General features: G+C 40.4%; 3 protein-coding genes across 3 annotated transcripts; 2 read left to right on the top strand and 1 right to left on the bottom strand.

Moving 5' to 3' along the window:
* Nucleotides 1-318: 318 nt before the first annotated feature.
* Nucleotides 319-1314, top strand: LOC106368498 (germin-like protein subfamily 2 member 4). The gene is made up of 2 exons (XM_013808475.3): nt 319-562; nt 676-1314. The coding sequence occupies exons 1-2, from the start codon at nt 451-453 to the stop codon at nt 1224-1226; spliced, it is 663 nt and encodes a 220-aa protein (XP_013663929.2). The 5' UTR covers nt 319-450; the 3' UTR covers nt 1227-1314.
* LOC106368497 (paladin-like) lies at nt 1287-7851 on the bottom strand. Its single transcript, XM_013808474.2, has 19 exons — nt 7433-7851; nt 7100-7231; nt 6932-7003; nt 6635-6705; nt 6448-6547; nt 6245-6343; nt 5917-6043; nt 5440-5579; nt 5293-5352; nt 4933-5168; nt 4405-4834; nt 3952-4275; nt 3249-3854; nt 2987-3160; nt 2676-2909; nt 2310-2593; nt 1960-2226; nt 1744-1866; nt 1287-1632 (listed from the first exon to the last, which is right to left on the bottom strand). The coding sequence occupies exons 1-19, from the start codon at nt 7592-7594 to the stop codon at nt 1500-1502; spliced, it is 3774 nt and encodes a 1257-aa protein (XP_013663928.2). The 5' UTR covers nt 7595-7851; the 3' UTR covers nt 1287-1499.
* Nucleotides 7852-8378: 527 nt separating this feature from the next.
* On the top strand, nt 8379-11680 carry LOC106362815. Its single transcript, XM_048741365.1, has 4 exons — nt 8379-8551; nt 8753-9621; nt 9703-10299; nt 10582-11680. The coding sequence occupies exons 2-4, from the start codon at nt 8755-8757 to the stop codon at nt 11110-11112; spliced, it is 1995 nt and encodes a 664-aa protein (XP_048597322.1). The 5' UTR covers nt 8379-8551; nt 8753-8754; the 3' UTR covers nt 11113-11680.
* Nucleotides 11681-12140: the final 460 nt, after the last annotated feature.

Raw genomic sequence — 12140 nt, 5'->3', positions numbered from 1 at the left:
TGCTTTGGTTGTTGTATCATGTATTTTTTTTTTGCTAAAACGTTGTATCATGTATTCATGTATGTACATTGTAAAAAGTTCTACTTCTTGACTAGACAATTGGGGTGATTTTGCAACTCTTAGAAGTGAAAACTCTTTATTGATCTTAAATTTTAAGTAATGGTTTGGAATATAAACCGGTTTAACCTTGAGAGAACTTGAAGTAAAGCAAACCGAAACTTAACATCTGTACAGAAAAAGACATCACATCTCTCCACCGTTTTTGCTTTGCGTCTAAGTTAGTTTAGCTTTTGCATAATTTTCCTCAACAAATTCATACACATTTATATAACGATCAAATCTTAAGACATAATGATATCATAGTTGCAAACTAGAGTTTCGAAAAACAAACTTTCTAAAAGACTAGTTTCAAATCTCCAAATATATATACAGTGCATCCATAATCAAACCATGGACACGAGATGTTATGGGTTCTTCTTTGTTTTGTTATCTCTCGCTGTGATTTCTCTTGCTTACGATCCTGACACACTTCAAGATCTATGCGTCGCAGATCGCACTTCAGGTACGTAACAGACATCTCAACTCTGTAATTTCAGTGTGTGTGTTTGTTTTTGTGTTCTTGTCTTTATAAATGTCAAATGAGGAGAATTATATTTTGTTATTTGATTTACGTAGGAATAAAAGTGAACGGGTTCATTTGTAAGCCTGAATCAAACATCACCGCCTCAGATTTCTTCTTTGCGGGCATCAGCAAACCCGCCGTCGTTAACAACACCGTCGGCTCCGCCGTCACGGGAGCTAACGTAGAGAAGATCGCTGGGCTTAACACGCTCGGAGTCTCCCTTGCGCGTATCGACTACGCTCCCGGAGGTTTAAACCCGCCGCACACGCACCCTCGCGCCACCGAAGTAATCTTCGTGTTGGAAGGCGAGCTTGACGTCGGATTCATCACGACGGCGAACAAGCTGTTCGCTAAGACGGTTAAGAAAGGAGAAGTGTTCGTCTTCCCGAGAGGACTCATTCATTACCAGAAGAACAACGACCAAGCGAAACCAGCTTCGGTGATCTCGGCTTTCAACAGTCAGTTACCGGGAACTCAATCTATGGCCGCCACACTTTTCACGGCGTCTCCGGCGATTCCAGATCACGTTTTAACGACGGCATTTCAAATCGGGACAAAAGAGATTGAAAAGATAAAATCTAAACTTGCGCCGAAGAAAGGCTAAAATTCGAGGATCTTATTATAAATTGCATTGTCATTATATTTTTATTATTTGATTTTTGAATAAAGGGAAAGAAAAAGCTTATTGATCAGAGTAACTTGCTTAGTCAGTCGGAGGGTCTTAAACAAGCCTAGAGACGAGACATCTCTCTCTACAAACCAAACACAGGAGAGAAAGCTGTACAACTTATATATACTAAAAGCTGTAACACCAAACAACATAACTTGCCTACATATGTATGAAACCGAACCTCATACTGCAACTCAAAAACACTTATTACTTGTCTATCCTGAGGTTATGACAGAGATGTCCGAGTTCCGGCCGTGACCGCATCCAGTCCAAGAACTTCATTTCTTTCGGCGACGTGCAGTAGAGGTATGATCTGAACGTTATCAGATAAAAGTAGCGCCTGCTCATACAAAACCAACAATAAAGACAAAAAAAAATTATTGATTAAGTAAAGAAAATTTGAAACAAAACTGACTGGTGTCAAACCGGAGTATGGAGTTATGTGACTAACCTTAAAGCTTTAACACCCATGTCCATGATGTATGAACGGTCTTCATCTTTTGTATTAGGAAGCTTGTTGAGTTCTTTGGTGTAGTAACAAATATCTTCCTTCAAATGTCCTGCACCAGCACACCTGTAAAGATGCAAAACAATACAGTTAAGTCATGAGCTAGCTATGTGGTTAGTTAAAAATATGTCAAAAGAGATTTGATTTGATATTACTTACTGTTGGATTATGCCATCTACGTCTGCTTTGCTTTGAGGACCATGAGAAAGCACTCTTATGAGACTCAGTATGTCGCGGTAATCACCCATACTCAACGCTTCTTCATCACAAGCCCGTGAAGGCAAATCATCTTCTAAGGTTGAAGAATCTGTGTTTGGGGTAGCTGTAAGCTTCTGACCAGGTTGAAGCACGAGACAAGTAATGGCCATAGCATAAGAAGCTCCTCCAAAACCGGTGTGCGATACAAACAAGTAACCCCCAGCAGAACTGTTGATAATTGTGTCCAATTAGATAGGAACAGATTAAGTGAATATATAAAACGAAAAATAAAACAGATGAATGATGCTTACTCGTCTTTACAATACTGGATTGCATCTACATCTGAAGCTAAAGCGTCTCTTTCTCTGGTTAATGGTATTCTCCGGTAAGATATGTTGTAGTTTTCATCTTTCAGAGCAGCATATACCTCTGCAGGTGTCTTCACATTCTCCGGTTGAATATTCTCCCAGTATCCTATAACCCGAGACTCATTTGATGCCGGGCTATACTCTTCACGATGCAATAGCATTCGACCTCCAGTTTCTCTAACCTCAGACAATATATCTTCTTTTAGCCGAGTTTCTATGCTTTCTACCTGCATTGTATATACAAAAAATCAATAAAACCGTATTTGAAACTTGCGTGTTATAGTTAAAGGTCTGATTTGAGGCACATACCACAGCGCCGGTTATCCCCACATGCTTGAGGGTGTCGACTGGTTTACTCAATTCTCTCAAGACAAATGGAGTCCCATTGATGTAAACAACTGCTTCTTCTCTCAAGTCTGTTACAACTACTCTTGCTGCTGAATCTCCGCCTTCTTCTTTTAGTTTGGTTCCTAAATAGGCGAGCATCTTTTTAGCTCCGGAAATTGTGGGAGTTGCCATGCTATACACAGGATATCTATCGACCTGAAATGATTTTGTAGGTTGATATTAGGCAGTGATGTCGGTGAAGGATGTTATCATAGTAAAAAGAATAAGCATACCTTGTATACATGAGGTGCACCAGTAATCTGCACACGGCTTGAAGTTCTTTGACCAGGGAAAAAGTACATTTTAAGTATAGAACCTTTGCCCAAAACAGAACCACTCCGCTCATTCACAATTGACTCCATGACTGCATCACCATGTTGTGATTCGTGTTGTGCCCGCAGTTCCTCCTGCAGGAAGAAAATTAAAAGCTGTAACGTACGAAAGAAAGACAGCATTTACAGTTTTCATGCCTAAAATAATGAGGCAATGACTCACAGGAATGGTAAAAAATCGTCCAGGCCTTAGCCTTATGCTCCACTTCATCGCTTGCACCTCAGGTCTCTGATGCAGCCAATTCTTGAAAGTCACCTTAGACCCTCCTTTCACAAAGAAGTCGTCTAGAGTTTCACTTCCAAGATATGCTGCAAAGGCAATCAACCGGAAGTATCTCTCCAAATATTCAGCGCCACGTTTCAATGCAGCACTTCTTACTCTTGGCTCAACATGTTGTTGATTGAAAACTTTCCTGTACTGCAGAACAGCTTCACGAATGTTTTGCAATGCAGAACATCTATCAATCACAGCATCTAACGCCTCACGAGATTCAACTCCGTTATCGAATAACCTAGTGATTTTCCACAGCAAGAGGATGTCGTCCATTCCAAATGTACGTCCGTGCTGGTCCTCGGTTTTTCTTTCTGAAATACGAGGTCTTGTTTCAGCGGTATTGCTTCCAGTTTCTTCACCACCACTTGATGAATCTTCATCCACGATTTCATGGGTCAGAACATCATACAGAACCTTAATAGGTCTTCCATAATTGATGCGGAGCTTCACTAGACATGCAATAACAGTTCCAGTGGTTGTTCTACCTCTACCCATCTGTGAATGAAAAAAAGGAATTCCCTTTGTAAGTCGAACAGAAAAACACAAGAATACTTAATTATATCAAATACCAAAGCAGATTGTGAATCTCAACCTGGCAATTGAAGACAAAAGCAGTGTCTTTGGAAGCAGAAGCGATATTCGACGTCAATGTGTCAAAGTCAGAGCTTTTAGGCGCTTTACCATCGGTAATAGGCACACGAGCGTACTTAATAGGAAAGCCATCGGCCTCTAAACTTTTGTACACCTCGAGGGGTGTTTGAACAGAATCAGCATCCACATGTTCCCATAAGTCAAAAATCTGTCCATCCTTGGTTTCATGAATAACCATTATCGCACCATCATACCGCCTAGCTTCTCTCAGAATATCCTCTTTCAAACGAGCCTCCATTCCTTCGACTCTATCGCGATCAATCCCCTAAACAAAGGTACTTGTGTCAGCTTTTTGACCAATTCATACAAGTCGAAGAGAAATTAGTGATAGTCACCACAGATATTGCAACTAAATAGTATCGGCTAATATACTGAAAACATACAGGTTATTTACCGTATATTCTAGCATGTTCTTATATGGCCTTTCAACTTCACGTAGCACAAACGGTTTCCCATTGATGTATATAACAGGTTCTTCTCTCATGTTGTGCCAAAAGACAGGCCGGCCACCTCTTGAACTCCCAACCCTTTCAATGACAGATCGAATACCATCTATAGTTGGGTTCGCTACACCATATACAGGAAATCCTGGAACCTCTCTAAAATTTGGTGCTCCTTCCACCCTCTCTGGTAGACTTAGAATTTGACAACCGGGACTATGATCACTCTTTAGAACAGTCTGACTTCCCAGTACTTCCCCACTTCTAAGTGCAGCAACGACACTCATCTCATGAGGGCGCCCATCAGTAGATTCTGCAATCTTTGTCAAAGAAGGCTTCATAGCCGCATATCCAAGGGCACCCATAGGATCTCTCCTGAGCAACCTAAAAGAGGCATATGAACTTATATGAGACGGCTGAATACCATATGCAGTCTAATTTTTAGCATTCAAATTCTCAGTCAAAAAACGCCTCTCCAGTACCTGCGAAGAATGCTATAGAGCTCTGGCCTAGCTCGCATCCAATCAGAAAAACTGACATGACCAAGCGAACCAGATTGAAGGTAACCACCCTCTGAATGAAGGTACACAGCAAAACATATAAGAAAGTAGTATCTTTCCAAGTACTCAACAAAGAATGAGAGTGCTGCCTCTCTCTTCTTTTCATCAGGCTGACGCAAAATACTACTCCGATAGGTTGCAATCGCCTCTCGTAAGTTCTGTAAGTTGATTCAACAATAATATTTAGAGCTTTTACCTTAAGTGAAAACCCATAAGACAAACACTACACAGCTTATATATTATTAGATCGTATACTTCAGTATTAAAATTGACAAAAAAGACCTGCATGGATGCACATTTGTCGATGACTTTATCAACTTGCCTTTTGCCTTCTACACCACCCTGTGGAATCATGAAACAAGTTAATGATTAGAACCAGCCGGACCAGCAACAAGATAAAATAAAGACAAGCACAAAGGGACTAAATACCTCTAGGACTCGTATCAAACTTCTAACAACTGCATATTCCCCTCTACGAATTGCCTCCTCAGAATTTGGCAGATTTATAGTAATATTTTCACCAGCTTTAAAGATTCTCCCAAAAGAGTTGTTTCTTGGGAATCCATGATCTTTATTCAACAAGATATAGCAAAAAAAAGGCAGGTTAGTGCAAACTTCTACCATAATGTACCGACTTAAACACCAATCTGTCATGACTCTTTGGATCTAGTTTATATTTTGTTCCAGAAAACGTGGCTCCTGGAAATACATATATGCATGTGATTATTTGGCTAGTCCATACCATTTCATTTCTTTCTAAACTATAAAGCACTACGACATTCCAAAAGGTACAGTAGACAATTCAAAATAATGTTCTCCAAATTAGGTTCTTTCTGTTTTAAATACAAATATAATTTGTTAGAAAGAGCATCCGTTAGAATCTCTCTTCACATGAGGATGAAGTACCTGATGCTCCAGTACGCTTGAAATAGACGAGAGTTGCAATAACCATTCCCGTCGTTGTACGTCCACGTCCCATTTGACAATTAAAAATTATCTCCGTATTAATGTCCGCTTGAGATATCTTCTTAATCTGCAAAAACACATGTAAATTAGTATACTAGTTGACAGGGACGTATTATGTTATGCACCTAGCGAATACTAAACGGAAAGAGATGAGATCACTGAACCTTTTGACTTTAGGAAAGGAATGAAAACAAACTATCCTAGCTTTGTGTTTCGCCAAAGTTACCCACAAAAACGTTCTCACTAATTTCGTAAGCATAAGACTTACCAACGCATCAAAATCTGTTTCTTTAGGTGACTTTTCATCCGTTACAGGAACACGCTCATAATCAACAAGGTAGCCTTCAGCTTGCAGTTCTTCGTAAACCTGGGTCCAGAGAAGCGTATAAGCAAAAAACAATGACATGGAAACCACATAAAAGGATAAATGCTCTGTGTCAAACACATAGATTCTTCATTCCAAAGTCCTACCTCAAGCAGCGTCTTTAATGAATCAGTTGAGACTGGCTCCCACTGGTCCACCATCTGACCATCCGGCAGTTCATCAGTGACCAGTATCTTATTCCCATATCTGCCAGGAAAATAATCAAATACACCGCAAAGCAGAAAGAAAAAGTTACACCGTTGTAAGACTCAGTGGATACAGGTAAACATATACCTAGAAGCCTCCATGAGAATATCTTCTTTCAACCGTGCTTCCATTTGCTCTACCCTTACCCTGTTGATTCCCTGATCAAAAAAATAAAACATAAGGCCAGAAATGAAAAATCCACGGATCCATTGTTATTTTCTGATTGGCTTTATCAGTGGGAGATAACATGATTTAAGCCAACAAACTAATGTATGAAACGCTAATTGATGCACAAAAACAGGTGCCTCCGAATGGATTTGACAAGACGCAAATTAAAGAATAAAGAGTAAGTGAGACTATACTGGGAGGGAAAGTAATGTGTACCGTGTACTCAAGATTGGTGAAAGGCTTCTCAACATCACGCAAAACAAAAGGTCGCCCATTTATGTATACTACCTGACAAATGTGAAGTAAAATGACAAGTTAATAACAGAGTATACGAAGCAACGACAACTGACATATGCAGAGGCTTTACAGAAAGGATATATATACCGGTTCCTCCCTAAGGCTAATCCAAAGAACTTGAACTTGTTTACCATCCTTATGAGCTCCAATGTGCCTAAGAACATTCCGTATCCCAACAGCCGTTGGGATTGCAACCCCGTGAACTCGTAGTGACTCAGCCTGTTACAACATAGTCCACATCATCCAATCAACAATACAGCGAGTGGTGTACATCAAACATGGATTCGACCTAGAGAAATGCCTATTCGTTTCTGATCCCTAAGTAGCCCAAACGCATCTTCACTGATCCGATTTCGATTTGGTTCACAGAGAGCTAGCCCTAATCAATAGCAACGAAGAGAATCAAAATCGAGGAGAGACCTGACGGTAATTGGGAGCGCCATCGATCTGAGGAGTCATACGCTTATTCTGACAGCCTGGGAAATGATCGCTCTTGAGAATCGTCTTCTTGCCGAGTACAGATCCGTCTCTAAGCTTCATCACCTGCTCTGGCTCTTTCGGTATAGACGCCATCTCTCTCATCCAACGCACACACTTCTCACCTCCTCTTTTCACTCTTATTAAAACGACCAATGCGAATAGGATCGCAGGAATATTCTCGGAGACAGCGAATGAGATGTTTTCTCGCACGAGAAAAAGGAAAAATCTTAAAGAGATTGGGCTTTAGGTAGATAGATGATGAAGAAATGGATAAGGTCGCGAGGAATAGAACGAATCGAATATGAGAGAGAGAGAGAGAGAGAGAGAGAGAGAGGAGATGCTCACACGCTAAATTGTTCAGCTTAATTAACTTCCAGGGAGAACTTATATATAAATACATAATAGATTGGTAGGAGTATTTATTACATAATAATTTATGCAAATAGTGATCAGAATCAATTATAGAACTTTTATTCATTAGAAAGCCATAACGAGAAAAACCATCGAGAAGGTTCCTTTTTTTATTTGTGGGTTGTGATTAGATTTGGGAAAATTGGATAAATAGGACACTTTGAACTTGGATTTGTCACATTAGGATTTCTAGAAGATATTTTAGGAAAATAGGATTTTAGATCTTGTAAAATACCAAAGTACCCTTAATTTACCAATTATGTTGAATTTAAATTATAAATTATAATAATTTTTGTAATAGATTTTAATGTTAAAATTAAAATCCATAAAAATTAAAAATAAAAAAAACACTAAATGGGAAAAAAGGAGACGCGGGATGCCGCAAACCTAATTCCCCTTTCTCTTTGTCTTCTCCGTCGTAGACTCGTCGCTCTCCCACGGCGATTTAGGGTTCAACGGTGAGAAGCTATGTTCTTCGTCGGTGTTTCATCAGCCCGTGGTCTCTACTCTCGTCTCCGTCACCATCCTTTTCGATCTCACTGAAGACACAACGGCTGCGAATCGTTCTTCCTCTTCGTCGGGTCAAATCGATTTTCGAAGTGTTCTTCCATCAATTTCGCCTCTCAATCTCACAATTCTTCACAGAAGGTATTGGATTTCATCTATAGATTCTCATATTAAACGAAATCGAAGTGTTCTTCCATTAAAGCTTGATTTTTTTTTAAATGATTTGGCGTGTTTCTTAAAATAATTTTGTTTCACGGATTGGTTAAATCTTATACATTATTATTTGTGTGATGATATTGAAACCTTTACATGTTGAACTAATAATTTTGTCACGGTTTGTAGCTATGTCTGAGGAGCTACCGAAGAGGCTTTTTAAGGAGGGCGAGGAGCCCCGAGTTACTCAGATCAACAACAACTGCAGGATCGACTACATAATCCGAAAGTTCCAAGCGTGGCTGCCAAAGGAGTTGGATGTCGTGAAGAAAGACCCGGTTTTTCATCAGATTTTTAAGCTCCATGAGAATGGTCTTGGATACTCTGCGAGGGTGATACACAGCTTCTTGTGTAGGGAGCTGGTGACTTTCTTACAGCACGAGCTATGGTTTGTCTTTGCGAGGAGACCGCTTCGATTCTCATTGCAAGAGTTCCACGCCGTAACCGGGTTTGAATGCGATACTCACATTTCGATTGAGGAGTTTGAAGAGTGGAAATATGATGGTGGTTTCTGGAGCAAGGTTTTGAGGAGAAAAGATGGAACAATTACACTCTTCAACCTGTGGACTAAGGACAAGGAAGCTGTAAAGAAATGGAAGAATGCAGATCGCATACGTCTTATCTACTTGGCGATCATTCTTTGTGTGGTATTGGCGAGAGATGAGAAGGCTAATATCCCCCTGAAGTACATCGCGGTGGTCATGGATCTTGACAGAGTTCGAAGGTATCCTTGGGGAGTTGCTGCTTATGACCTTCTCTGCAAATCCATAGCCAAAAATCGTTCCCAACTGAAGGAAAAGACCACTAGCTATGTCTTGGATGGCTTCTCATACGCCTTGCAGATTTGGGCAATGGAAGCGGTGCCAAAAATCGGGAAGCTTTGTGGAAAAAAGCTGGATAAGGGTTTCAAGGACGGTCCTAGATGCATAAACTGGATGGGAGCTGCGAAGGTGTCATATGAGGAGATCATTCGCTTGGAGGAGATTATTACACCCAAGGTAATTTTATCTATTTATGACGACTCTTTCCGGTTTGAAATGAGTAGTTAGTATCTAACTGTATTTCCCTTTCTTGTGTAGGATGACATCTACCCATACATCTCATGGACAGGAAATTATGATGTTGTCAAAGCTCAGGCGTTTCGCAGAGATGATGATGTGGAGGATGACAGAATCAAGGTTCTGATGGAGATGATAAAGAAGGGGCATGATTTTAGTGAGCATGTTTGGGAAACTGAAGAAAATGAAGTGATTTCTTTATCTCTCGATGACGAATCAGCTGTGAATGATGAAGCAAGCGTGAATGTTGAAGCAGCCGAGAGTGATGACGACTTTCAGACTCCGAAAGGATCAAAAAACGTTGGTTCTAGATCAAAGAGGGGTAAAAAGAGGCTTCCCGATCGTGGTATGGAGAAGAGAAAGCATAAGGTTCTCGCAAGTGGCGCAAAGCAAGCTCCTTTTAATGAAGACATGAAGGCTTTTATGACACAGTTGTTTGAGCACAACTTCTCTGGAATGGAACAAAGGATACAGAAACAGATGGCCGAGACATTTGAGCAGATGCGGACAGAGCTTAAACAATCACGTAAGGAAGCCAGCGTTGAAGTTGAGCTTGGAGAGCCTTCACCGACAAAGCCATCGACGAGCCAGGCACCGTTGAGGAGGTCCACACGCGGGGTAAACAAACACTAGTCTTCACCATCCTCTTCAATGTTATTTTGTCTTGTTTAAGTTCGTGGTTTGCGTGTCTGTTTGTTTTATTGGCATCTAAGTTATCGGCCTGAATTTTGTTGTACTTTATAAGGTCTCGGTTTGTATGTGTGCTTGGTGTGTAAGTGTCCTTGGTTTGTAAGTGTCTTGTTTGAACTTATGTAATGGTCTGGAACTTTTATGTAAAATAATTATTAATGATAATGTATTTTGGTATCTCAATTATTGCTTATTTGTCATGAATAACAGGATGGTTCCGAGACTACATTCGATGTGAATTATAGTGAAGCAGATGATTTGGGTCGCGGGATAGGTACACAAGGGGTTGAAGGGCTTTCTCAGACGTCGTATGTGCCAGGCTTTGATCCATCTCAGGACAAAAAAGAAGAAGACTGGTGGACTCCAATGACTTCGGTCCGAGGTTCAGTGGATAATCCAGTAAAGAAAGAAAAGACAGAGATGAATACAGCTCCACCGCCGTCACAGTGGGAGAAATGGTGCAAAAGAAAAGGTCATGGACTTCAGCTTAGCGATTCACCATTGCCAGAAGATGCTTCTCCGCAGGCGTCACTTTATTATATCTCCGAAGAGTCATGGAAAGGATTCACGGAATGGGCATTAAAGCCTATACCTTTAACAATTGGTCCTACATGCTTTAATTTGTCTGTAGCTACAAGAGTAGTAAGTGCTGGAAAATGGCTTGGAAACGAGGTAATGAATCTTGTACTAACCTTTAGTGAATTTATCTTCCTAACACTTCTTATATGCTATATTACTTAACTTTCATTGTAAATTTTTAGGAGATGGATGCGGTTATGTTTATATGGCGTGTGAACACTACATTGAATCGTTGGGCCCCTCGGCGTGTTGCTTTCATGAGTGCTATGTTTTGCCTCCAAGTAGACGCTGCATACAAGAAGTTTTTACCAAACAAAAAAGCCTATCAATTGCCTGATTTCCTTCTTGGGTACGGCAGAGGAGAGCTTCCATCTCATGGGCGGACTGATCTAGTTTGGGGTGTTGATGTTGATCGACTCTACTTTCCTCTGTTTGTAAATGGTAACCATTCAGTTCTTTTTACATCCTAGTATACATTTCTTCGTTTACAAATTTTTGTGGACACGAACGCAGGTAATCACTGGGTTGGTGTCTGTGTAAACATCATTGAAAGAAAAGTAGAAGTCTTTGATTGCGGTCGGGGAAAGAACAGACAGTACGTTGAGAAGTTTGCTGCTATCATTCCTAGGATTGTGAAGTCCGTTGCACCACAAGAAAGACAGAAGCAGCTACTCCTCTCATCATATTCTATCGTGGATGTGCCTATGAAGTTGAGATTGAACAAAAGTTGTTGTGATTGCGGTGCATACGCTTGAAGCACTTGGAATGCTCGCTGCTTGGTCTTGACGTCAGTTTAGTGGATGATGAAATCATTATGGGTTGTAGACAGAAGATTGGAGTGGACTTATGGGAGGCTGCACACGACCCCATCTTTGCTGAGGTTATGACACGATATGTGCCTTCACCATGGGAGAGGTCTGAGGTCTTTGACCTGGAGGATGATTGATTAACTGTGATTTTAGTAGTTTGGTTTGTTAGAATTAGAAAACAACTTTGGCTTTGGTATTTGATTTGAATTAAGAAACAACTCTAGCTTTGATTTTGTATAAATTATGAAACAACCCTATAAAGAACAAAATCATAAACATAGACATACCCTAACCAAACCCTTAACTAAAACCATAACCATAGACATACCCTAACCAAACCCTAAAACCATAATACAATCATGATTCTTAATCATACCCTAA

Source organism: Brassica napus, chromosome A9, assembly GCF_020379485.1.
Source record: "Brassica napus cultivar Da-Ae chromosome A9, Da-Ae, whole genome shotgun sequence".
Lineage (NCBI taxonomy): Eukaryota > Viridiplantae > Streptophyta > Magnoliopsida > Brassicales > Brassicaceae > Brassica > Brassica napus.
This window is presented reverse-complemented; position numbering and strand designations above follow the sequence as displayed.